Here is a 27,304-nt window from a genome sequence, read left to right on the forward strand (position 1 = left end):
GGCTAGCTCATTGAATGTATTCAAGTCACAGATAGATTTTTAACCAATAAGGGAATTAAGGGTTACGGAGAGCGGACGGGTAAGTGGAGCTGAGTCCACGGCCAGATCAGCCATGATCTTGTTGAATGGTGGAGCAGGCTCGAGGGGCTAGATGGCCTACTCCTGTTCCTAATTCTTATGTTCTTATGTAAGAAAGCTGCGGTTTGCAGGAAGATATCTATGTACTGGTCAGTGAGCGGAACAGTGGCAAATGGAATTCAATCCAGATAACTGAGAAAATGCATTTGGGGAGGTCTAACCAGGCAAGGGAATACACATTCAGTTGAACGACACTAAAAAGGAACAAAGGGGACTGTAGGTCCACAGATCCCTGAAGGTAGCAGCCCAGGTAGCTCAGGTGGTTAAGAAGCATATGGAATACTTGCCTTTATTAGTCTAAACATAGAATACAAGAGCAAGGAGATTATGCTTGAACTGTATAAAACACTGGTTAGGCTGCAGCTGGAGTACTGTGTGCAGTTCTGGTTACTACATTACAGGAAAGATGTGATTGCACTGGAAAGGATGCAGAGGAGATTTACAAGAATGTTGCCTGTACTGGAGAATTTTGGCTGAGGAAAGATTGTAGATGCTGGGTCTGTTTTCTTTGGAACAGAGGAGGCTGAGGGGGGAGACCTGATTGAGGTGTATAAAATTATGAGGGGCCTGGATAGAGTGGATAGGGAGGGCCTGTTTCCCTTGGCAGAAGGGTCAAAACCAGAGGACATAGATTTAAAGTAATTGGGGGGAGGTTTACAGGAGATTTGAGGGGATATGTCTTCACCCAGAGGGTGGTGGGGATCTGGAACTCAGTGGCTTGAAAGGGTGGCAGAGGCAGAAACCCTCACCATATTTAAAAGGTACTTGGATATGCACTTGAAGTGCCGTAACTTACAGGGCTACAGACCAAGATCTGGAAAGTGGGATTAGGCTGGATAGCTCTTGGTCGGCCGGCGTGGACACAATGGGCCGAAATGGCCTCCTTCTGTGCTGTAAATTTCTATGATTCTATGATATCGCAGTGTGTGTGCGTGCTATAATCTGATGCAGATCGCAATGTCCGTGTGTGTGCAGCAATCTGATGCAGGTTTATTTCAGGGGCCCGAGGTTTGCCTCAGCTCCTCCGCTGCTGAAGCCCTCATCCATGCCTTTTGTTACCTCCAGACTTGACTATTCCAGCGCACTTCTGGCTGGCCTCCCACATTCTACTCAAACTAGTGGTGATCCACAACTCGGCTGCCCATATCCTAAGTCCCGATCACCCATCACCTCTGGGCTCGCTGATCTATATTGGCTTCCGGTTAAGCAACGCCTCGATTTCAAAATTCTCATTCTTATTTTCAAATTCCTCCATTTCCTCCTTGCCCCTCCCTATCTCTGTAATCTCCTCCAGCCTTATAACCCTCCGAGATGTCTGCGCTCCTCTAATTCTGCCCTCTTGAGCATCCCTGATTATAATCGCTCCACCATTGGTGGCCGTGCCTTCAGCTGCCTGGGCCCCAAGCTCTGGAACTCCCTGCCTAAACCTCTCCGTCTCTCTATCACTCTTTTCTCCTTCAAGACTCTCCTTAAAACCTAGCTCTTTGACCAAGCCTGCCCTAATTTCTACTTGTGCAGCTCGATGTCAATTTTTTTATATCGTAATACCCCTGTGAAGTGCCTTGGGATGTTTCACTACTAAAGGCGCTATATAAATACAAGTTGTTGTCGCTTGTGCATTGCTGTGAATCTTTAGCTCACTCACTCTTTTCCTTTCAGGTGCAGACTCTCCGCTGGCATCCGTTTGAAGCACAGACTCTTCTCTCTGGATCTTTTGACAAGTGAGATACGATTCTAGGCATTTGTCTCCATTTTGTAAGTTATCCCCTCCCCTCTTGGAGCGTTGCTATCTTTGTCCTAACAGGCCCACCAGCTCTTCATATTTACAATTGCCAGCCTCTTGTTCAACTCTCTTCATGGCTTCGCCCCCCTCCCCCCCCATCTCTATAACCCCCTCCAGCCCTACACCACTCCCTATCTCTAACCTCCTCCAACCCTACACCCTTCCCTAGCTCCGTAACCTCCTCCAGCCCCACAACCCTCCCTATCTCTAACCTACTCCAGCCTCTACACCTCTCCCTATCTCTGTAACCTCCTCCAGCCCCGCACCCCTCCCTATCTCTAACCTACTCCAGCCTCTACGCCCCTCCCTATCTCTGTAACCTCCTCCAGCCCCTACACCCCTCCCTATCTCTGTAACCTCCTCAAGCCCCACACCCCTCCCTATCTCTTCATTCCTCCCACTCTGGCCTCGTATGCATCTCACATTCCCTTTGTCCCTTTGGTGGCCGTGCCTTCGGTCAGCTGGGCCCTAAGTTCTGGAATTCCCTCCCTAAACCCCTCCACTTCCATCCGCTTCTTCCAAGCCAAGATTTTTGGTCACCCCTGCTAATATCTCCATGTGTGACTCGGTCAGTGTTTCGCTCCTGTGAAGCACCTTGGGGCGTTTTCCTAAGTTAAAGAATCCATATCAATGCAAGTTGTTGTTAAACAGATTGTGCCGTGTTCAGGACAGTTTAAAGACACAGTGTAATATGACACTGTGCAACAGTAGCTGACACCCTCCATTACCAAATGAAGCAAAATCCCAGGGTTCATTGAAAGGGTTACAATATTTATTACATTGCAACAGTGACTACACTTCAAAAGTGCTTCATTGGTTGTAAAGCCATTTTGGGACTTCCTGAGGTCATAAAAGGTGCTATATAAATGCAAATCTTTATTACTCTCTCTAGCCTCCTCATGCCTCATCCAGTCTTATGCCAATATTACTCTTTAATCATCTGCTACGGGGCACATTGCTGCAGCCTCCTGGTTACTGGCCCTCCCCCTCACCCACAGAGAAGTGTATGGTGTGGGTGAGACCTGCATCTTGCTGTGTGTGGGATCACTTGTGTCCTTTCACACTGGTGCCCCGAATGGTCTTGCTGCCAGTTTGGGACTGAAGCTACGATCAAAAGCTTCCTTCAAACTTTCCTGCCGTCGGTTTGTCCGGTGTTGACTGCAGCGGTTTATGTTCGTTCACCTTGGTTATCTACAGGTCAGTCATTCTGTACGACTGCCGGAGTCCGAAGGAGAACCATCGCAGCTGGAGGTTCAGTGGGGAAGTCGAGCGAGTGACGTGGAATCATTTTTCACCGTGTAACTTCCTGGTGAGCTTTATTCTGGTTGCCGGGAGGGGATTGTACGGGCAGCGACGTTGCGCAGTTTCTGAAGGAGTGATGTTGTTGAAAGTAAAAAGGATTGTTGGGATTGCACAGCCAAGAGTTTATCGTTTTATATGTGTGGGACCAAGTTTGGGAGTGAATGCCAGTCGTAATAATGAAAGAATATTCATCATTAGTTATCGTTCACACTTCACGGCTTGGCTCGAAGTTAGTGTGTGTCTTGCTTTTCCAGGCCAGCACGGAGGATGGGTTTGTGTATTGTATGGATGCTCGGTCGGACAAACCACTTTTCACACTCAAAGCTCACGACGGCGAAGTAACGGGTAAGAAAGGCTTCATCAGCGGTCTGTGAGCTGTATCACAACTTTTAAACTGCACAGCAAGTTTCTCGTGCCTACTGATTCCCGTTTCAAAGCACAGCGTGACAGTGAAAGTTGCCCTCGCCCGACTTTCATCTTCACATCGCTCCTTGGACAAATATTTTGGGCGGAGATATTTTTTTAATGATCTTCCGGAAACACAAACCTTTTATCTTTTTGGGTGATCGTGGTCAGTAACAGTGGATTCATGAGGGCCAGGTTCAGCAAACGCCTGTATTTAGCAAATGTAATCTCACTGAAGATTAGAGGAAGAACAGTCCATTCATTATTCAGATTTTATAAAGAATCGAGCCTTGCATTTATCTAGTGCGGTCTCACATTTTACAAAGACCCCACACAACCTCACGTGCAGTGAATGCTTAAAATCATACCACACAGGAGGAGGCCATTTGGCTCTTTGAAAGAGCTATCCAATTAGTCCCACTCCCCCATAGCCACCAAATGTTTCCTCTTTCAAGCAGCATATTCCAGATCCCAACAACTCACTGCGGAAATGTATTCTCCTCATCTCCCCTCCGGTTCTTTTGCCAATTTTCTTACATCCGTTATGGATACTGCTGCCACTGGAAACAGTTTCTCCGTATTTACTCTATGAAAACCCTTCATGGTTTTGAACGTTCTATCAAACCTCCCTTTAAACGAAATTGCTCCAAGGCGAACAACTTTGAAGTGAAATGGAGTCACTGTTGTGCAGCTAAATCTGGTCGCGAATTGTAGCCCATCAATCCAAGCAATGCACAATGATCTGGTGTTGGTCAAGGGAGGTCCGTTAAGACACTGGGTGGTCTCCCCCTCCTGCTCCTGTGCGTTCTCACACCTCCACCTGAGACTCAGACAGGCACACGGGGGCCTCTGCTTGGTTCTGCATCGCATCTGAAGGTCGGCATTTGTGACTGCAACAGTCCCTCAGTACTGCCCCTCCGACAGTGCAGCACGCCCTCAGTGCTGCCCCTCCGATAGTGCAACGCTCTCTCAGTACTGTCCCTCCGACAGTGCAGCACTTCCTCAGTACTGCCCCTCCGACTGTGCGGCTCTCCCTCAGTACTGCCCTTCCGACAGTGCAACAATCCCTTAGTAGTGTCCTCCCGACAGTGCAACACTCCCTCAGTACTACCTCTCCGACAGTGCAACACTCCCTCAGTACTGCCCTTCCGACAGTGCATCGCTCCCTCAGTACTGCCCCTCCGACAGTGCAACACTCCCTCAGTACTGCCCCTCCAATAGTGCAGCACTCCCTCAGTACTGCCCCTGTGGCAGTGCAGCACTCCCTCAGTACTGCCCCTCGGACAGTGCAGCGTCCCTCAGTACTGCCCCTCGGACAGTGCAGCACTCCCTCAGTATTGTACTGTGATGTCAGCCCAAGCCCTGGGCTCCCATTCTGTTATACAGATGTAAATGGTTCAGAGTTGGTGCTACTCGCCCCGAAATGGTCAAATGGAGATTTTGTGACTTAGCTCATCACCATTATTGCTTCCCGGCACAGATTTTCCCGAGTGCAGGGAGCACACTGGCGATGGGAATTTCCCCGCGGTTAAAGCCTCTAAATCAATTTGGTAAAACATGTATTTGATTTTTTTTTTCCTTAATTAGAAATTCCTCCCCTTTCTATATATTTCTGTTATTGCTTTACAATTGTGTTTCATTTTCCTCTGGAGCAAAGGCAGGTAAATGGGCTTAAGATGCAGATCAGCCATGATCTGATTGAATGACAGAACATGCTGGAGGGGCTGAATGCCTCCTCCTGTTCCTGGGTATTCCATTTCCCTCTGTTATTCTATGTCATTCCTCAATTACCGGTTATGTGAAAGCAGAGTTTGATGTGCTTAAACCATGAGCTGGAACTAACATGCTTTCTTTCAGGTTTGGAACTCAGCAGCCAAATCAAAGGCTGCCTGGTGACCTCATCTTCCGATAAATACGTGAAGATTTGGGATATTTGGGGGAACAAGCCTAGCTTGGTACACTCCAGGGATATGAAAATGGTAAGTGACGGAAACACTGAGAAATGGCAGTGAAGATAAGAATCAATCGGATGTATTACTGGTAGTTGAGGTGCTGGGTGTGTCATTATTGTGTCAGCACGATATCCCATTACACTGGTCAGTGTGACATACTGCGGCTGCACATTTAAGGTGATTGGCAGAAGGACCAACGGCAACGTGAGGGAAAACCTTTTTACGCAGCAAGTAGTCAGAATCTGGAAAGCACTGCCTGAAAGGATGGTGGAGGCAGACTCCATCGCAGCTTTCAAAAGGGAATTGGATAAGTACCTGAAGGAAAAAGATTTGCAGGGCTACGGGGAAAGGGCGGGGGAGTGGGACTAGCTGTGAGGTTCTCTTGCAGAGAGCCGGCACAGACTCGATGCGTGGAATTGCCTCCTTCTGTGCTGTAACCAGTCTATGATTCTATGATACTAGTGTGGCTGTTTGTCATTCCCAGTACAGTAAGCTCCCACTCTCTGCTCTTGGTGCGGGTTGTGAAGAAGGCTGAAACATTATTAACATTGCTTTTGCACAGGTTCATGGGGGCTTTCTGCTGGGGTGGGTGGAAGTGCAGAGTGAATGGTGAATTTGCTTTGTATGAATTGGAGCTGCAATTCCAGCCCCCGTGACCTTGCCCCATGTCTGTTTGCAGGGTGTTGTGTTCTGTGCCGTGTGTTGCCCAGACTCGCCGTTTCTCTATGCTTTTGGAGGACAGAAGGGAGGTTTGCGCACGTGGGACATCAGCAGTGTGTCTGCAGGTAATCACTCACACCGAGGCCCTCGGGGCCCCTCAATATTCGCAGCCCAATCTCCTAAAGTCAGAACGTTTAGTGCAGAATATTCTTCTTCAGTTATTTGACAATAGGTTCGAAGATGATTTTCTGTAGTTAGGAGAGTCAGTGACGGTGGGCCATTCATTGAAATTATCACCAAGGGAGTGAGGTTGGGGGAAAGTTCTTTACACAGAGGGTTTGTTGGCGTCTGGAATGTTTTGCCACAGGGAGCGGTGAGGCAGAAACCACTGTATCATTGAAGGGAAATTGGATAAATATTCGAATTAGAGGAAAATACAGGGCTGTTTGTGGGGAGAGAGCGGGCCTGTGGGATTAGTTTGGGATTGTTACAGGGCTATGGGGAGACAGTGGGGCAGTGAAATCAGTTTGGGATTGATGCAGGGCTATGGGGAGAAAGCGGGGCTGTGGGATTGATACAGGGCTGTGGGGAGAGAGCAGGGCAGTGGGATTGATACAGGACTGTGGGGAGAGAGTGGGGCAGTGGGATTAGTGTGGGATTGATACAGGGCTGTGGGGAGAGAGCGGGGCAGTGGGATTAGTGTGGGATTGATACAGGACTGTGGGGAGAGAGCGGGGCAGTGGGATTAGTGTGGGATTAATACAGGGCTGTGGGGAGAGAGCGGGGCAGTGGGATTAGTGTGGGATTAATACAGGGCTGTGGGGAGAGAGCGGGGCAGTGGGATTAGTGTGGGATTGATACAGGGTGATGGGGAGAGCGGGGCAGTGGGATTGATACAGGGCTATGGGAGAGCAGTGGGGTCAGTTTTAGTTTGTTCTTGCAGAGCCAGCACAAACACGATGGGCCGAATGGCCGCCTCTGCTGTAAACTTTGTTTCTATATATCACATTTTTAAGGAAACTGCATCAATAAAGTAGCATTACTTAGAGAGTGTAATAATGCTTTTGATGGTAACAGATGAGGGAGGCTGCAACAGATCGGGTAGGGTGTTATCGTGTTAAATAAGGAGGAACTGTTTCCAGAAAAGTCAATAACCGGACGACACAGATTTAAGGTGGTTGGCAAAAGGATCAGAGGTAACACAAGGAAACTTTTTTACACGGTGAGTTGTTGTGATCTGCAACGCGCTGCCTGAAAGGGTGGTGGGAGCAGATTCAATCGTAGCTTTCAAAGGGGAATTGGATAAATACTGAAAGAGAAAAATGTTACAGGGCTGTGGGTAAAGAGCAGGGGCGTGGGAGTAATTGGATAGGTCTTTCAAAGAGTCAGCACAGGTCCGATGGGCCGAATGGCCTCCTGTGACATTCTGTGGTATTGAAGGAAGTGCTTGTTCAGTTTCAGGGTTATTCAAAAACTTTTAGAATTCGTTGTGAAATTTCAGAGTAAGATAAAGTGTGAAGCTTTAACTTCACAGTTGAACTTTTTTGAGAACTTTAGCATTTCAATTGCAACATGTAACAGTTGTGATTTTATTCAGACGGAACTCTTGGCCCCACCCAGATTCTAGATGCATCGAACATTAAAAATCTCGACAGCATCTGATGCTGCACACAAGTTCAGTGCTGAAGGGTTGGTTGTTAATTTGTGTTGGAAGATAGTTGTGTTTATTAAATTGACACAAAGGCCATTGTCCTGTCCATTTCCAAAAGACCTTCAATAAGGTCAAAGCATGCGGAGTCGGGACAAGTATGGATATCAGAATGGATAGCTATTCACAGTGGCAGAAGGTGGGAAGTGGTGACTACAAGGATCAGTGCTGGGTCTACTGTTGTTCATAATTGATATTAATGATTTAAACTTTGGAATCAAAAATACAATTTTTAAAAATTGTGGCCAGCACCAAATTGGGTGGGGGGATAGCCAATACTGAAGAGGACTGCAACAAATTACAAGACATTAACAAACTTGAAGAATGGGCATATAAATGGCAAATGAATTTCAATACAGATAAGTAATTTCTTCTCTAATGGTTGTAAATCTGTGGAATTCTCTGCCCCAGAGAGATGTGAAGACAGGGTCATTGAATATATTAAGGTGGAGATAGACAGATTTTTGACCGATAAGGGAATAAAGGGTTATGGGGAGCTGAGTCCATGATCAAATCAGCCATGAACTTATTAAATGGCAGAGCAGGTTCGAAGGGCTAAATGGCCTACTCCTCCTATTTCTTAAGTTCTTATGTATACCCTCGCATTTCTAGTATACATATTAGGAAAGCATGAACAAGCTGGGTTTCTTTTCTCTTTTTAAAAAAAAAAAAGTCTGGGGGGGTGACCTAATAGATGTCTTTAAAATGATTGGTTTTGATAGAGTGGATACAGAGAGAATGTTTCCACTTGTGGGGAAGAGCACAACTAGAGGCCATCAATATAAGATAGTCACCAAGAAATCCAATAAGGAATTCAGAAGAAACTTATTTGCCCAGAGTGTGGTGAGAATGTGGAATTCGCTACCACAGGGAGTGGTTGAAGAGAATAGTATCGATGCATATAAGGGGAGACTAGACAAGCATATGAGGGAGAAGGGAATAGAGGGTTATGCTGATAGGTTTAGGTGAGGAAAGATGGGAGGAGGCTCGAGTGGAGCCTAAGCACCGGCATGGACTGGTTGGGCCGAATAGCCTGTTTCTGTGCCGTATATCCGATGTAATCCTCTGTAAGGTGTTTGTTTCTGAGGAAGTGGCATTTGTAAATGTTCAGTATCTGCATTGGCTGCGGTTCAGAACTGCAAATGCTTTGGGGCAGAATTCTGTGATCTTATTCACCCTGCTGTCCTGTCCGCTCTCCTCATTTGTTTCCGTTCATAAGCTGACTCCGGTTGACGTGTGCAAAGTGTTTCTTTGTAGTAGAGTTTTTAAACACATGGAAGTTTAACTACCCTTTTTCTTGTTTGCGCTCCTGTGATGTTTTCTCAGTGAACACGGCATTTGGAGCTCGCGAAAGATTACAGGTGGCTGCACCCTGGAGTTCATCGGTTACTGGCCCAGTGGCTAGCAGCATGACAGAGAATGCAATGGAGTCGTAGTCTGAGCGATGCCGACACTTCCAGCATTGGCAGATATTTATCTAAAACTTTTCAACTCTTCCTGCTAAGTTGTGGATGGACTTGGAATGTATTGATTATAAAGAGCAAAGAGAATGATGAATGTGAATTTTTTGAAGTTCTATAACATTATATAAATTACTGAGCAGGTATCCTGCCTCGTGTAACATTCTACTTCACAATAAAGTGGCCCGATACTTATTCCTGTGTGAGTGATTTTTGCAGCTTCACAGTCAGTGAGTAACGGGAAGGTTCTTGTGCCGGACGGTTGTAAGGAATCTCTCATCAATGCTTTCTATCGGCGAGAAGAAACTGCGGTCCGCCAGCAGTTCACAGACTTGTTGCCTGGGCCCTTCAGCTCTACACACTGAGAGAATGTATAATCACAACTTGCATACAGACATATTCTGTTTGTTACTGCACACAGAGCACCTACACTTTTATAATCAAACATTTTTATTAATGTTTCTTGCATTATATAAATGGGAAAAGTGGAGATTATTAGATCAAAGAAAATGGACAACTCACCTGAGCAGCTTCGGAGAGCCAGCAATACATGAGGGCTCCTGGTGTTGGGAAATGGGAAGAATGGAGGCTCCTGTCCCCGAAAGGGCAGAGTTGGACCATTGTGTGTGTGTGTGTGTGTGTATATACTCCCTGATGCACTTCAAGTCCCACCTCCTATCGTCACAATCTTTGGTCATCTTTTATAAATCGCTGGTTAGGCCCCAGCTGGAGTATCGTGTCCAATTCTGTGCCCTGCACTTTAGGAAGGGTGTCAAGGCCTCGGAGAGGGTGTGGGAGGGATTGACTGGAATGGTTCTAAGGATTAGGGACTTGAGTTATGTAGAGAAGTGGGAGTTCTCCTTAGAGCAGAGAAGGTTATGGGGCGATTTAATAGAGATGTTCAAAATTCTGAGGGGATTTGATAGAGTAAATAAGGAGAAACTTTCCAGTGGCAGAAGGGTCAGTAACCAGAGGACACAGATTTAAGATAATTGGCAAAATATTGGGGGGGGGGGGGGGGAGGGGATGAGAATCGTAGATTGGTTTTCTGTGCTGTAACCATTCTGAGATTTTTTTTTACGCAGCGAGTTGTTGCGGGGGAGCCAATTTAAAACCGAGTTGAGAAGGAATTTCTTCTCCCAGAGGGTTGTGAATCTGTGGAATTCTCTGCCCAAGGAAGCAGTTGAGGCTTGCTCATTGAATGTATTCAAATCACAGATAGATTTTTAACCAATAAGGGAATTAAGGGTTATGGGGAGCGGGGCGGGTAAGTGGAGCTGAGTCCACGGCCAGATCAGCCATGATCTTGTTGAATGGCGGAGCAGGCTCGAGGGGCTAGATGGCCTACTCCTGTTCCTAATTCTTATGTTATGTTGTGATCTGAAATGCGCTGCCTGAAAGGGCGGTGGAAGCAGATTCAATAGTGACTTTCAAAAGGAAAAGATAAAACAACCTCTTTAATAAAGCTTTTGGTTACCTGTCCTAATATCTCGTGCATTTGATAACGTGCCTGTAAAGCACCTTGGGATGTTTTACTACTTTGAAGGCGCTATATAAATGCTGCTGCTTGTTGCTGAGACATTTGTAGGGCTATGGGGATAGAGCAGGATGAGTGGGTCTAATTGGATTGCTCTTTCAAAGAGTCAGTACAATGGGCCGAATAGTCTTCTGTGCTGTAAGATTCTAGATAAACATTTAGAATGGGAAATTTGTATGTAAACAGTTGCTGTCACAATGTACTTTAAGGCTCATCACCAAATGGCGCCAGCTTGTGTGTTTCGGAAGTATCTCCAAACTCCATGCCCAACTTCTGTACGCGCTCGTCTCTCCTTCAGCACCTCGTTGTAGACAAAGATCGCAAAGTGCTTCCGACATGTAACAAAAAAAGGGACATCAAGGCCAAGAGAGATTGGGAGCAACCGAAAACTTGGTCAAGAGGTGGGCTTGAAGGAGGAGTGGGAGGGGATTTCAGTGCGTGGGGCCAGGTAGCTGAAGGCATTGGTGGGTATGTGTGCGCAGACAACACAAAGAGTGATCATGAGTAAATGTGGCGTGGACTGTTAAGTGACTTCAGGAAACCATCTAGGATCCAAAATAGATAGAGTGAGAGCGGACGCGACGCAAGGTAACGCGCTGTATTGGCCCTTCCTCTGACGTGATGAGATAAATGTGCATCACATTATCTGTAAACAATGAACAAGTTACGTTTTAACTAATTCAAAATCTAACCTTAAAGCTCGCTGACCATCACAAGTCATGAGTTACTGGTGTTACATCTTTATCACTGTTACTATGGAAACTGTTCTTTCGGCGTTGACCTGTGAACTGGGATAAAGGGAAGAGTTGCGACCCGTACATCATGGGACATTTCAAGGTGACTATTGGTCTGTGGCCGGGACAGCGATTGGTCTCCACGCTCAGAAACATCGCCGCTCCCAGCAGGAACGGGGTGGTTATTGCCAGCAGGAATGGGGTGTTTGTTCCCAGCAGGAACGGGGTGGTTATTCCCAACAGGAATGGGGTGTTTGTTCCCAGCAGGAACGGGGTGGTTATTCCCAACAGGAATGGGGTGGTTATTCCCAGCAGGAACGGGGTGGTTATTCCCAGCAGGAACGGGTGGTTAGTCCCACCAGGAATGGGGTGTTTGTTCCCAGCAGGAACGGGGTGTTTGCTCACAGCAGGAATGGGATATTTTTTCCGATCATTTACTGAAAATGGGTAATTATATTCCCGCTAACTGATCCAGGCAAGGAATTGAGAAAATACTCAGCTACCTATGAGTGTGAAGCAAGGGTTTGGGTCACGGATTAGGGTTAGGGTCAGGGGTTAGAGTTGGGGTCAGGTTTAAGTTGGGGTCAGGGGTCAGTGACCCGACTGCAGGGGGTATTCTCAATGACAGTTTTACCCCGAGAAATGCCTGTTTGCGAAGGTGGCGATGCCAGTGAGCGCTCCAAGCGGCGATGCCGGAACTCACACTGCCCTGGGTTGCTCACTATACCGGAGATTATGCAGCAATTCACTGAGCTCAGTTTGACACCGAACAAAGGACTTTGGGGAGAGAATTCCCTCCGTCCCTTTCCGTGCTCAAAATAGGATTCAAGAAGTTAATTTTCCCTTTGGGACCCAGTTTTAAGATTTGATGAAGATCTGACGAAGGATCATCGACCCGAATCGTTAACTCTGCTTCCTCTCCACAGATGCTGCCTGACCTGCTGAGATTTCCAGCATTTTCTGTTTTATTACAGATTTCAGCATCCGCAGTATTTTGCTTTTGTCCGAAGATTTGATGTTCTCCAGAGTCTCAAATCCCCAAACCCCAACCCCCTAAAACCCAAACCCCAATACCTCATAACCCAAAGCCCCAAAATTTCAAATCCCAAAACCCCCAAACCCTTAGCCTCTCTGCTCCAGTGGGAGAGTCTCAGTATTTCCAGTCTCTCCTCATTAACTATAATTCCCCATCCTGGTGAATCCACAGTCCGCTCTCTGTGGCTTTAATGTCCTTTCTATAATGGGAACGAGAACTGTGCACAGAGTCACTGAGAGACCCCCCACACACGGGGAGCCACAGACCCCCACACATGGGGAGTCACTGGACCCCTACACACGGAGAGTCACAGAACCCCACACACGGGGAGTCACTGGGACCCCCACACACAGGGAGCCACTGGGACCCCCACATACAGGGAGTCACTGGGACCCCCACACATGGGGAGTCACTGGGACCCCCACACACATGGGGAGTCACTGAGACCCCCCACACACGGGGAGTCACAGACCCCCACACATGGGGAGTAGTCATTGTGCCCTGAGATCACCCAGTAGATGGTAGTTTGATGTCAGTGTTTGGATTGTCGAGCTTTGTACTGACGATTTGCTCTTTGACTACAGTTGGTGTTCCCCTTTACTCTGGCCCTAATTGTGAGATACGAGTATGGAGTATCCAAATACCCCCCAGGCATGTTGGCGTTGTTCCTCAACTGTTTGCCAATCCTCATCCTTATCGGCGCACTCCTGGTGACCAAGCAAAAAACTGTGTTCTCTCGTAGAGTGATGGCGGGACTGAGCTTTGCCACTGCAGGTAAGCAACCAGAAACGGTGACATTTCACTTTAACTCAGAGCCCGCAAAATGACTGTCCAATACTCCAGGTGTCAGGGTGCCCAGAACTGTGCCCAGTACTCCAGGTGTGAGAGTCATTATCCGCTCCTGGCCTTTGTAACTCTCTCGCTCTACATCCCAATATCTGGTTTGCTTTCCGGCCACATTCTGTGCTGTTGGTTTGAGTGAGTCAACCATCAACATCCTCAGATCCCCTCCTGTCCTGGAGTCTAGGTCCATAGGGGCAGAACTTCCACAGGGTTGATCGAATCTTACAGCCCATCCATCGTGCCTGTGCCGGCTCTCTGAAAGAGCGATCCCATCAATTCTCCTGCTTTTTTGCCACATCTTTGGCAGAAGATCAGTGGAAACAGCAGGTGAGTCTGTCCCTGTCTCCGGGATTTACTGATCCTCTGACAAAGTTACAGCTGTTAGGAACTGCAAAGGCAGTTCCAGGCCAGATACTTTATATTCTCACTGCCATATTCCTTGCTGCCATGCTCCACCTCACAGTCAACAAGCTCCCCGCTGGAGTGGAACTAAACTACAGAACCAGTGGGAACCTGTTCAACCTTCGCCGTCTCCAGGCCAGGTCCAAGACCACCCCAACCTCTATTGTCGAGCTACAGTACGTGGACAATGTCCTGGCTGGACTATGTACAGTAGACACCTCAAGTCACTGGAGAAATACCACCAACGATCCTACAAATCCCCTGGGAGGACAGATGCACCAACATTCGCGTCCTTGACTAGGCCACAGCATTGAAGCACTGACCACACTTGATCAGCTCCGCTGGGCAGGCCACATTGTTCGCATGCCTGACACAAGATTCCCAAAGCAAGCACTCTACTCGGAACTCCTTCACGGCAAGCGAGCCGAAGGTGAGCAGAGGAAACGTTTCAAGGACACTGTCAAAGCCTCCCTGATAAAGTGCAACATCCCCACTGACACCTGGGTGTCCCTGGCCAAAGACCGCCCTAAGTGGAGGAAGTGCATCCATGAGGGCGCTGAGCACCTCGAGTCTCGTCGCCGAGAGCATGCAGAAATCAAGCGCAGGCAGCGGAAAGAGCGTGCGGCAAATCTGTCCCACCCACCCTTTCCCTTAACGACTATCTGTCCCACCTGTGACAGAGACTGTGGCTCTCGTATTGGACTGTTCAGTCATCTAAGAACTCATTTTAAGGGTGGAAGCAAGTCTTCCTCGATTCTGAGGGACTGCCTATGATGATGATGATTCTCACTGTTTATTTCTCAGTCTCGTTCAATGGCCAATTCACACAGACCCTTTGTCATTGGTTTGTCAGCTCCCTATTGTTAAAATGATAAATCCCATTGTCGTTCTGATTTTAATGTAAAATCCTTGAAAAGTCTGAGTTAAAACATAAATCGATAGTTTGAGATTCACTCAGAACAATGATAGCTCCGAGCAGAAGGTTGTGGGTTAAAATCCCTCTCCAGAGACTTGAGCCAGAAGCCAAGTTGACACTCTCAGTGCCAGATGGGCAGTACTGAGGGAGCACCACACTGTCGGAGGGGCAGTACTGAGGGAGCACTGCACTGTTGGAGGGGCAGTACTGAGGGAGCGCTGCACTTTTGGAGGGGCAGTACTGCGGGAGTGCTGCATTGTCGGAGGGGCAGTACTGAGGGAGAGCTACACTGTCGGAGGTACAGATCTGAGGGAGAGCTGCACTGTAGGAGGGGCAGTACTGAGGGAGCACCGCCCTGTCAGAGAATCAGTACTGAGGGAGCATTGCACTCTCGGAGGGGCAGTACTGAGAGAGCGCCGCACTGAAAGGGGGCAGTACTGAGAGAGCGCTGCACTGTCGGAGGGGCAGTACTGAGGGAGCACCGCCCTGTCAGAGGGGCAGTACTGAGAGAGCACCGCACTGTCGGAGGGGCAGTACTGAGGGAGCACCGCCCTGTCAGAGGGGCAGTACTGAGAGAGCACCGCACTGTCGGAGGGGCAGTACTGAGGGAGCACCGCCCTGTCAGAGGGGCAGTACTGAGAGAGCACCGCACTGTCGGAGGTGCAGTACTGAGGGAGCACCGCCCTGTCAGAGGGGCAGTACTGAGAGAGCACCGCACTGTCGGAGGGGCAGTACTGAGGGAGCGTTGCACTGTCGGAGGGCAGTACGGTGGGAGTGCCTTCCTATGGATGAGACGTTATCTGAGTCTGCTCTCTCAGGTGAAGGTAAAAGATCCCGTGGCACTATTTCAAAGAAGAGCAGGGGAGTTTTCCCGGTATCCTGAGGCCAATATTTATCCCTCAACCAACATCACTAAACCAGTTAATCTGGTCTTTAAGAACATAAGAAATCGGAGCAGGAGTAGGCAATACGGCTCTTTGAGCCTGGTCCGCCATTCAATAAGATCACGGCTGATCTAGTATTATCACATTGCTATTTGTGGGAGCTTGCTGTGCACAAATTGGCTGCTGTGTGTCCTGCATTACAACAGTGATTACATTTCAAAAGTAGCTAATTGGCTGTAAAACGCTTTAGGCCATCCTGAGGTTGTGAACAGCTGTACCTCAGGGTCAATCCCAACAGTGAGTGAATAAAGTCTGATTGTAACTCTGCCACACGATGAGTTTTAACTCTTCACTTTTGCCTTGCAGGGGAACTGTTCTATCTCTTCGAAGACCGCTACTTAATTCCGAGTTTCAGCTGTTTTGCGATCGCGTACCTTCTGTACAGTGCAGCGTTTGGGCTGAAGAGGGACAATCTGTACCTGGGTGGGATCATGTTCCTCGTGATGTTGTCCGTGTATTACTTCGCGTCTCCGGGAGTTCACGGTCTGCCCCAGGCTGTGTCCTATGCGTACACTGTGCCACTCGTGCTGATGATCTGGAGAGCAGTGGCTTGGTGTCGGCGGAACCACCGCAACAGCTTGCTTGGTCTGTTCGGGACTATCATACTTGCCATGTCCGACACTGTCCTGTCAGATCGCTTATTTTCATTCCCGGTCCCTCACCATGCGTACCTTGTGAGTTCCTCCTACTATGCAGGACAGCTCTTCATCGCCCTGTCTGTCACATAGGCCCTTTCATTAACACAAAACTTTTATTCATTTTAAAGTTTGGTCCTATTTTTGTCACTTGTCTCCCCCTGCCCTTCTCCCAAAGACACGCCACTGGAGTCCCTCCCCTCCCAAGGGCCGTCCCCCTCCACCTCCACACCAACATTCACTCCTGTTTGACCCGCGGCTGAGGGTCATCAGACTGATCACACAGAGGTCACAGGTCACAGGATGTTCCCAAATGGTGCTTCCTTCCCCCAGCCGATAACATGAGGTTTGGGCCATCCCCACACACACAGGCTCTTGCCCTCCACAACCTCTGGTTATATTGTTGGCAACAGCCAGGAATGTGGATCTTCATCTGCTGAAGTCATCCATTCAGCCCCTCGAGCCTGCTCGGCCATTCAATGAGATCATGGCTGATCTGCGACCTAACTCCATCGCCCCGCCTTGGGCCCATATGCCTTTGATTCGACCATTTTATCCAATAGCTGGAATGGAAGTTTGAGCAAGTGTTTGACTTGCGATGGAGCACCCCAGAAATCTGAACCTATCCACGGCGTAGACAACGATGCGATAACCTGCTCGACCCGATCTGGCAAAATAAAAAGCACCGAGTTTGGAGTGATATTCGATAATAAAGTGTGGGGAGAAATTAATCATTTATGTGCGTCACCATTTCAATCATTGCAATAAGATAAAGCAGAGAAAAAATCCTTTTAAAATACAACTGCCTGTTGCCACATCCGACACCCACGCCCCTCAACCCCCCGTAACCCCCCCCATAACCCCCCAGCCCCCCCCCGTAACCCCCCAGCCCCTCACAATCACCCCCTTGCAATCTCCTTCCCAATCCCCCCCATGTAAACCCCCCCCGCCCCTCACAATCTCCCCCTCGCAATCCCCCTCCCAAGTAACCCCCCCAACCCCTCGTAATCCACTCCCTCACAATCCCCCCCCTTGTAACCCCCTCAGCCCCTCGCAATCCCCCCCCCAGCCCCTCACAATCCCCCCCCGTAACCCTCCCAGCCCTTTACAATCCCCCCCTCCCAATCCCACCCATGTAACCCTCCCAGTCCCTCGCAATCACCCCCCTCACAATCCCCCCAGCCCCTGGTAAACCCCCCCAGACCCTGATTCCACATCCGATGGACGTCAGTCTCAGACCCGGTGGACGTCAGTCTCCACACCCATTGGCTGGATTTGTTAAAGGCAAATTGTGATTGACTCACTTATTGAGTTCTTTATGAAGTTACAGAGCGAATTGATGTGGGTACTGCGGTTAATGGACTTTCAAATGGCCTTTGATATAGTGCCACATAATAGAGTTGTCAGTGAAATTAAAGAGGATTAAAAGGACAGTGGCTGTGGGGAAAGACATTGGTTAAGGGATTGAAAGCAGAAATTAGTGGTAAATGGTTGTTTTTCAGACTGGAGGGAAGTATGCAGTGGTCAGGAACCAATTGTTGTAATCTGGAACGCGCTGCCTGAAAGGACAGTAGAAGCAGATTCAATAATAACCTTCAAAAGGGAATAGAATAAATACTTTGAAGGGGAAACATTTGGAAGTCTATGGGGAAAGAGCAGGGGAAATGGGACTAATGGGATAGCTCTTTCAAAGAGCCAGCACAGGCATAATGGGCTAAATGGATGTAAGATTCATTTCATGAAATTAAACTTGACTTAGTGATTTAACTCCAAGTATTATCTTAGTCCAACTGCCTTTGTGGTGAAGTTGCAGTTGTTTTCTAGGATTGATACTCGTGGAGTTTGAGTCCCGCGAGAATTGTATGCTGTTGGGAGTTGAGTAAACCATGAGTTCAGTTAGACAGAAATTAGTGGTAAACGGTTGTTTTTCAGACTGGAGGGAAGTATGCAGTGGTCAGGAACCAGCTGGTGTAACCAGTGATTGATAACTTCCTTGCTCATGATGCGGTGTGAGATATGGGCTTCCCCAACCTTCAGTGCAAATGTGTCCAGTCAAGTCCACCTACAGCCCAAGCACCCAAGGCCCCACCCCACTGCAAGCCAAGAATGGAGAGGCACTCATTAAGGACACTGAGGCAGTCAGGGCCCGCTGGAAGGAGCACTTCGAAGATCTTCTTAATCAAGACTCTGCCTTTGATATGAGTGTCCTTGACTCCATCCCACAGCATGCTACCCGCCACCATCTTAGCAAAACCCCAGCCCTGCACGAGGTAGAAAAGGCCATCCATTAGCTCAAGAACAATAAGGCATCACGAGCAGATGGAATTCTTGCTGAGGCACTAAAGTATGGCGGAGAGGCACTATTGGCACGAATGCATGACCTTATCCCTCTTATCTGGAAGGAGGAGAGCATGTCTGGAGATCTCAGAGATGCCATAATCGTGACCATCTTTCAAAAAGGGGACAAGTCCGACTGCGGCAACCACAGAGGAATCTCCCTGCTGTCGGCCACTGAGAAATTCATCGTTAGAATGCTCCTCAATTGTCTTTTCCCTGTGGCTGAAGAGCTCCTCCCAGAGTCACAGTGCAGATTCCATCCACTAAGGGGTACAATGGACATGATCTTCACTGCGCGACAACTACAAGAGAAATGCAGGGAACAGCACCAACCCTTGTACATGGCCGCCTTTGACCTCACAAAGGCCTGTGACACTGTCAACTGTGAGCATCCTCCTCCGTTTCGGCTGCCCCCAAAAGTTTGTTGCCATCCTCCATCTGTTCCTCGATGACATGCAAGCCGTGATCCTAACCAATGAATCCACCACAGACCCAATCCACGTCCGCAACGGGGTCAAGCAGGGCTGCGTCATTGCGCCAACCCTCTCGATCTTCCTCACTGCAATGCTCCATCTCACACTCAACAAGCTCCCTACTGGAGTGGAACTAAACTTTAGAACCAGTGGGAACCTGTTCAACCTGCGTCGCCTCCAGGCTAGATCCAAGGTCGTCCCAACCTCTGTCATCGAACTACAGTGGTGGGACCCCAACTATTTACAGTCTATATTAATGACTTGGAGGAAGGGACTGAGTGTAACGTAGCCAAGTTTGCTGATGATACAAAGATGGGAAGAAAAGCAATGTGTGTGGAGGACTCAAAAAATTTGCAAAAGGACATAGACAGGCTAAGTGAGTGGGTAAAATTTGGCAGATGGAGTATAATGTTGGAAAGTGTGAGGTCATGCACTTTGGCAGAAAAAAATCAAAGAGCAAGTTATTATTTAAATGGAGAAAGATTGCAAAGTGCTGCAGTACAGCAGGACCTGGGGGGTACTTGTGCATGGAGTACAAAAGCAAGGACGTCTTGCTACAGTTGTACAGGGTATTGGTGAGGCCACACCTGGAATACTGCGTGCAGTTTTGGTTTCCATATTTACGAAAGAATATACTTGCTTTGGAGGCAGTTCAGAGAAGGTTCACAAGGTTAATTCCGGAGATGAGGGGGTTGACTTATGAGGAAAGGTTGAGTAGGTTGGGCCTCTACTCATTAGAATTCAGAAGAATGAGAGGTGATCTTATCGAATCGTATAAGATTATGAGGGGGCTTGACAGGGTTGATGCAGAGAGGATGGTTCCACTGATGGGGGAGACTAGAACTAGGGGGCATAATCTTAGAATAAGGGGCCGCCAATTTAAAACTGAGATGAGGAGAAATTTCTTCTCTCAGAGGGTTGTGGTTCTGTGGAATTTGCTGTCTCAGAGAGCTGTGGAAGCTGGGACATTGAATAGACAGTTTCTTAAATGATACAGGGATAAGGGGTTATGGGGAGCGGGCAGGGAAGTGGAGCTGAGTCCATGATCAGATCAGCCATGTTTGTATTAGATGGCAGAGCAGGCTCGAGGGGCTGTATGGCCTACTCCTGCTCCTAATTCTTATGTTCTTATGTACAGTACGCGGACGACACTTGCATCTGCACACATTGAGGCTGAACTCCAAGCCATTGTCAACATCTTCACCGAGGTGTACGAAAGCATGGGTCTTACACTAAACATCCATAAGACAAAGGTCCTCCAATAACCTGACCCCGCCACACAGCACTGCCCCCCCGGTCATCAAAATCCACGCGCGGCCTTGGACAATGTGGACACTTTCCAAACCTTGGGAGCCTACTATCAGCAAGGGCAGACATCGACGACGAGGTCCAACACCGTCTCCAGTGCTCCAGCGCTCCAGCGCAGCCTTCGGTCGCCTGAGGAAGAGAGTGTTCGAAGACCAGGCTCTCAAATCTGGCACCAAGCTTATGGTCTACAGGGCTGTAATGATACCCGCCCTCTTGTATAGCTCAGAGACGTGGACCATATACAGCAGACACCTCAAATCGCTGGAGAAATACCACCAACGATGTCTCCGCAAGATCCTGCAAAGCCCCTGGGAGGATAGATGCACCAACGTCAGTGTTCTCGATCAGGCCAACATCCCCAGCATCGAAGCATTGACCACACTCAACCAGCTCCGTTGGGCGGGCCACATTGTTCACATGCCCAACACGAGACTCCCAAAGCAAGCGCTCTACTCCGAACTCCTACTCGGCAAGCGATCCCCAGGTGAGCAGAGGAAACGTTTCAAGGACACCCTCAAAGCCTCCCTGATAAAGTGCAACATCCCCACTGACACCTGGGAGTCCCTGGCCAAAGACCACCCTAAGTGGAGGAAGAGCATCCGGGAGGGCACTGAGCACCTCGAGTCACGTCGCTGAGAGCATGCAGAAACCAAGCGCAGGCAGCAGAAGGATCGTGCGGCAAACCAGTCCCACCCACCCCTTCCTTCAACCACTGTCTATCCCACCTATGACAGAGACTGTAATTCCCATATTGGACTGTACAGTCACCTGAGAACTCACTTTTAGAGTGGAAGCAAATCTTTCTTGATTTCGAGGGACTGCCTATGATGGATGGTCCCCCGGATATGCTGAAATGTCAGTATAACTCACAATGTAATTATTTGGGCTGCACTTTTTTTGACAGACAGGTGACAAGCCCCACCCCCAGAGAGAGAGAGCGGCTGGTAGGAGAAAGAGAGGCTGGTGGGAGAGAGAGAGACTGGGGGGAGAGAGAGAGAGAGACTGGAGGGAGAGAGAGAGAGGCTGGGGGGAGAGAGAGAGAGAGACTGGAGGGAGAGAGAGAGAGACTGGAGGGAGAGAGAGAGGCTGGGGGGAGAGAGAGGCTGGGGGGAGAGAGAGAGAGACTGGGGGAGAGAGAGAGCAGCTAGGGGGGAGGGAAGAGAGAGACTGGGGAGCGAGAGGGACTGGGGAGGGCGGTGGGGAAGAGAGAGAGCAGCTGGGGGGGGGAGAACGAGAGACTGGGGGGAGAGAGAGAGGCTAGGGGGAGAGAGAGAGGCTGGTGGGAGAGAGAGAGAGGCTGGTGGGAGAGAGAGAGCCTGGGGGGAGAGAGAGAGAGAGAGGCTGGGGGGAGAGAGAGGCTGGGGGCAGGGAGAGAGGCTGGGCAGAGAGAGAGAGGCTTGGGGAGAGAAAGAGGCTTGGGGAGAGAGAGAGAGGCTGGGGGAGAGAGAGAGAGGCTGGGGGAGAGAGAGAGAGGCTGGGGGAGAGAGAGAGGCTTGGGGAGAGAGAGAGGCTTGGGGAGAGAGAGAGGCTGGGGGGAGAGAGAGGCTTGGGGAGAGAGGGAGGATGGGAGAGAGAGAGAGGCTGGGGGAGAGAGAGAGAGGCTGGGGGGAGAGAGAGGCTGGGGGGAGGGAGAGAGAGAGGTTCGGGGAGAGAGAAGCTTGGGGAGAGAGAGAGGCTGGGGGAGAAAGAGACTGGGGAGGACACATGGTTGGTTTTGTGTTAGGCCTGATGTTTTGAAAGCTACTCATTTATTTTAAAATCTCCTGTTGGCGCGAGGAGAGTTTCAGGTTTTCAACATGTTTGGAGGACACACAGGGGACCTAAAATCAAATATTTTTATTTATTCGTTCCTGGGATGTGGACATTGCTGGAAAACCGGCATTTATTGCCCATCCCTAATTGCCCTCGAGAAGGTGGTGGTGAGCCGCCTTCTTGAACCGCTACAGTCCGTGTGGTGAAGGTGCTCCCACAGTGTTGTTAGGGAGGGAGTTCCAGGATTTTGACCCAGCGACAATGAAGGAACAGCGATATATTTCCAAGTCAGGATGATGCGTGACTTGGAGGAGAGGGTGTTCCCATACACCTGCTGCCCTTGTCCTTCTAGGTGGTAGAGGTCGCGGGTTTGGGAGGTGCTGCTGTTGGAGCTGCACTCATCCAGGCAAGTGGAGAGTATTCCATCACACTCCTGACAAGAATTAGAAGCAGGAGTAGGTCATTCGGCCCCTCGAGCCTGCTCCGCCATTCATCAAGATCATGGCTGATCTTCTACCTCAACCCCACTTTCAACAATAACGTTCCTGCAGTATCCCCATATTCCTTAATTCCCCAAAATGTATTGACCTGTCTTGAATATACTCAACAGCTGAGCATCCACAGTTCTCTGGGGTAGAGAATTCCAAAAATTCACAAGCCTCTGAGTGAAGAAATTTCTCATCTCAGTCCTAAATGTCCGACCCCTTATTCTGAGACTGTGACTCCCATGTTCTAGATTCCCCAGCAAGGGGAAACATTTTCTCAGCATTAACCCTGTCAAGCCCCTTAAGAATGTTATATATTTCAATTAGATCACCTCTCATTCTTCTAAACTCTAGGGAATATCGGCCTAGTCTACTCAATCTCTCCTCATAGGGCAATCCCCTCATCCCAGGAACCAGTCTAGTGAACCTTCGTTGCACTCCCTCTAAGGCAAGTATATATTTCCTTAGGTAAAGAGACTAGAACGTAAGAAATAGGAAATAGGAGCAGGAGAAGGCCATTTGGCTGTACACAGTAGAACTGTACACAAAACTCCAGATGTGGCCTCACCAATTTCCTGTATAATTGCAGTAAGACTGCCTTACTCTTATACTCAAAGCCCTTTGTAACAAAAGCTAACATACCATTCGCTTTCCTAATTGCTTGCTGTACCTGCATGTTAACTTTCTGTGATTCATGTACAAGGACAACCAAGTCCCTCTGAACACCAACATTTCCTAATCTCTCACCATTCAACAATATTCTGCTTTTTTGTTTTTCCTACCAATGTGGATAACTTCACATTTCCCCACATTGTATTCCATTTGCCGTGTTCTTGCTCACTCAGCCAACCTGTCTATATCTCTCTGCAGCCTCTTTACGTCCTCCTCACAGCTTACATTTCCAATCAACTTTGTATCATCAGCAAACTTGGATACATTGCATTGGACCGCTTCATCTAAGTCACTTACATAGATGGCAAATAGCTGAGGCCTCAGCACCGATTCTTGCGGCACTAGTTACAGCCGACCAACCCGAAAAAGTCCTGTTTATTCCTACTCTTTTTTTCTGTCCATTAACCTGTTATGTCTTTAGATGCTCTGATAATGACTCCACGAGGCAATGTGTTGCACTTGAACTGTAGTGACCTTAGTCCTTTATTGATAACTCCAGAGTGAGGATCACACCTGGTAGCCTGCATTTTATACTAGGCCTGCAAGACTCCCACAGCGGTGCCCTCTGGTGGCACACCTTGTAAGAGCACAAGCAGTAACCATGTAGGATACATGACATCACTCTCCCCCAAGCCTTTAGTGTAAATCACCTCTGCATTGACTGTGCTCTGGGCTTAGCTCTATCTGGTTGACCCTTGGTGGGTCGTTTCTATCTTGGCTGAGTGGTTGGTGTTTCGTTGGCAGTAGAGTGCTGGTGGTTTCTGTTTGTGTGTGTCCATGATCATTCCATTCTCTCCACCTCCCCCCCACGTATAGATTATGCCGGAGGCTCATTACATTCATATACATTCAAATCCAGAAAAGAAAGTTTGCATTACATTTGTGGTTCAGTTGTGAGGCAAGTACATTCGACTGGTGAGATACATTATTGATACGTACTGGGGATCGGTAACCGGTGTGCAAGGACAAGATAGTTCCAAAACTGCTGGATGGTGTCCAGGTAGTCTGGTGGCAGCGCGGTGCCCAGTGCTGGCAGTGGGAACCCGGTTGGCTCAAGTTGCCTGCTCTCGGGGCTGTGCCGTTGCTCCTAGCGTCGGGCAGGTTCACAGATGCCTGTGATCTCCCTGTCCTTCCTTTGCGTCCTGGGTCGCTGTTCCCTGAGGAGCTGTCGTCTAGCAGTGCTCAGGGAACTGCTGACTCGCTTGCCTGGGCGTTGTTTGGTTTGGGATCCTGGCTGGTCCCGGTCCCCTTTGGGAGAACTGTTGCAGGTGACCCTTCGTTCCCGGGTATGGCCTTGGTGGCGATGGGGTCTGGGGGCTGTGCCTTAGCACAGTTTGCTCTTTCAGGCTCATGGCAGTTGGTGCCATCGGGTGCCTGAGAGGAGGAGCCGATCAGGGGCAGGATATCGATACCAGTGCCGTTGCCTTCCTGAGAACACTTGCTCTGCAGCTTGTATGTATTGGCTGCTTGTGGCATAGAAACATAGAAACATAGAAACATAGAAAATAGGTGCAGGAGCAGGCTATTCAGCCCTTCTAGCCTGCACCACCATTCAATGAGTTCATGGCTGAACATGAAACTTCAGTACCCCCTTCTTGCTTTCTCGCCATACCCCTTGATCCCCCGAGTAGTAAGGACTTCATCTAACTCCCTTTTGAATATACTTAGTGAATTGGCCTCAACTACTTTCTGTGGTAGAGAATTCCACAGGTTCACCACTCTCTGGGTGAAGAAGTTTCTCCTCATCTCAGTCCTAAATGGCTTACCCCTTATCCTTAGACTGTGACCCCTGGTTCTGGACTTCCCCAACATTGGGAACATTCTTCCTGCATCTAACCGGTCTAAACCCGTCAGAATTTTAAACGTTTCTATGAGGTCCCCTCTCATTCTTCTGAACTCCAGTGAATACAAGCCCAGTTGATCCAGTCTTTCTTGATAGGTCAGTCCCACCATCCCGGGAATCAGTCTGGTGAATCTTCGCTGCACTCCCTCAATAGCAAGAATGTCCTTCCTCAAGTTAGGAGACCAAAACTGTACACAATACTCCAGGTGTGGCCTCACCAAAGCCCTGTACAACTGTAGCAACACCTCCCTGCCCCTGTACTCAAATCCCCTCGCTATGAAGGCCAACATGCCATTTGCTTTCTTAACCGCCTGCTGTACCTGCATGCTAACCTTCAATGACTGATGTACCATGACACCCAGGCCTCGTTGCACCTTCCCTTTTCCTAATCTGTCACCATTCAGATAATAGTCTGTCTCTCTGTTTTTACCACCAAAGTGGATAACCTCACATTTATCCACATTATACTTCATCTGCCATTCATTTGCCCACTCACCTAACCTATCCAAGTCACTCTGCAGCCTCATAGCATCCTCCTCGCAGCTCACACTGCCACCCAACTTAGTGTCATCCGCAAATTTGGAGATACTACATTTAATCCCCTCGTCTAAATCATTAATGTACAATGTAAACAGCTGGGGCCCCAGCACAGAACCTTGCGGTACCCCACTAGTCACTGCCTGCCATTCTGAAAAGTACCCATTTACTCCTACTCTTTGCTTCCTGTCTGACAACCAGTTCTCAATCCACGTCAGCACACTACCCCCAATCCCATGTGCTTTAACTTTGCACATTAATCTCTTGTGTGGGACCTTGTCGAAAGCCTTCTGAAAGTCCAAATATACCACATCAACTGGTTCTCCTTTATCCACTTTACTGGAAACATCCTCAAAAAATTCCAGAAGATTTGTCAAGCATGATTTCCCTTTCACAAATCCATGCTGACTTGGACCTATCATGTCACCATTTTCCAAATGCGCTGCTGACATCCTTAATAATTGATTCCATCATTTTACCCACTACTGATGTCAGGCTGACCGGTCTATAATTCCCTGTTTTCTCTCTCCCTCCTTTTTTAAAAAGTGGGGTTACATTGGCTACCCTCCACTCGATAGGAACTGATCCAGAGTCAATGGAATGTTGGAAAATGACTGTCAATGCATCCGCTATTTCCAAGGCCACCTCCTTAAGTACTCTGGGATGCAGTCCATCAGGCCCTGGGGATTTATCGGCCTTCAATCCCATCAATTTCCCCAACACAATTTCCTGACTAATAAAGATTTCCCTCAGTTCCTCCTTCTTACTAGACCCTCTGACCACTTTTATATCCGGAAGGTTGTTTGTGTCCTCCTTAGTGAATACCGAACCAAAGTACTTGTTCAATTGGTCTGCCATTTCTTTGTTCCCCGTTATGACTTCCCCTGATTCTGACTGCAGGGGACCTACGTTTGTCTTTACTAACCTTTTTCTCTTTACATATCTATAGAAACTTTTGCAATCCGCCTTAATGTTCCCTGCAAGCTTCTTCTCGTACTCCATTTTCCCTGCCCTAATCTCCATGGTGCATAACTCTGGTCCCGGGGATGCAGGCTACTACATTGGGTAGCTCGCTGGACCTGTGTGCTCCCGATGGGTATCTGCCTGCTGCATTGACTGAGTGCAGTTGAAATCCTACATCACACAACGTTTCATTACTCATGGTAAATAACTTGTAGCTCCAATCGCGATTGCGTGCCTTTTCTTTGCTTATTGCATGTACACAACGCTGATCATCAATTTCACATCTTACATCTGGCTCACAGTTGCTATTACATCGAAACTCTTCTTTGCTTATTGCATGCACACAATTCTGATCATCAATTGCACATTTTACATCTAACTCATAGTTGCTCTACATTGTTTGAAAATGTGGAACTGTCCCTTTAAGTGTTGTGGGTTGCAGGCCTCCTTTAAGTAAGCCTTGCTTTCTTTACCCCAAT

At 48.5% G+C, this 27,304-nt stretch overlaps 2 protein-coding genes across 4 annotated transcripts in view; both read left to right on the forward strand.

The window, feature by feature from the left end:
* Nucleotides 1–9,603, forward strand: part of pwp1 (PWP1 homolog, endonuclein) — a 53,075-nt gene extending 43,472 nt beyond the window's left edge. For 2 of the 3 annotated variants that reach the window (XM_070900174.1, XM_070900173.1), the window contains 6 exons: nucleotides 1,798–1,859; nucleotides 3,119–3,230; nucleotides 3,478–3,568; nucleotides 5,486–5,607; nucleotides 6,260–6,365; nucleotides 9,275–9,603. In XM_070900174.1, coding sequence (XP_070756275.1) covers nucleotides 1,798–1,859; nucleotides 3,119–3,230; nucleotides 3,478–3,568; nucleotides 5,486–5,607; nucleotides 6,260–6,365; nucleotides 9,275–9,384 — 603 coding nt within the window. In that variant the 3' untranslated portion in view covers nucleotides 9,385–9,603. Of the gene's footprint in view, nucleotides 1–1,797; nucleotides 1,860–3,118; nucleotides 3,231–3,477; nucleotides 3,569–5,485; nucleotides 5,608–6,259; nucleotides 6,366–7,317; nucleotides 7,463–9,274 lie in introns of all 3 variants that reach the window. The other variant, XR_011596725.1, reaches the window with a different exon arrangement.
* A 1,846-nt stretch (nucleotides 9,604–11,449) lies between these two features.
* LOC139281404 (lysoplasmalogenase TMEM86A-like) lies at nucleotides 11,450–17,135 on the forward strand. The gene is made up of 3 exons (XM_070901563.1): nucleotides 11,450–11,533; nucleotides 13,300–13,489; nucleotides 16,127–17,135. The coding sequence occupies exons 2-3, from the start codon at nucleotides 13,369–13,371 to the stop codon at nucleotides 16,546–16,548; spliced, it is 543 nt and encodes a 180-aa protein (XP_070757664.1). The 5' UTR covers nucleotides 11,450–11,533; nucleotides 13,300–13,368; the 3' UTR covers nucleotides 16,549–17,135.
* Nucleotides 17,136–27,304: the final 10,169 nt, after the last annotated feature.

Source organism: Pristiophorus japonicus, chromosome 15, assembly GCF_044704955.1.
Source record: "Pristiophorus japonicus isolate sPriJap1 chromosome 15, sPriJap1.hap1, whole genome shotgun sequence".
Classification (NCBI taxonomy): domain Eukaryota; kingdom Metazoa; phylum Chordata; class Chondrichthyes; family Pristiophoridae; genus Pristiophorus; species Pristiophorus japonicus.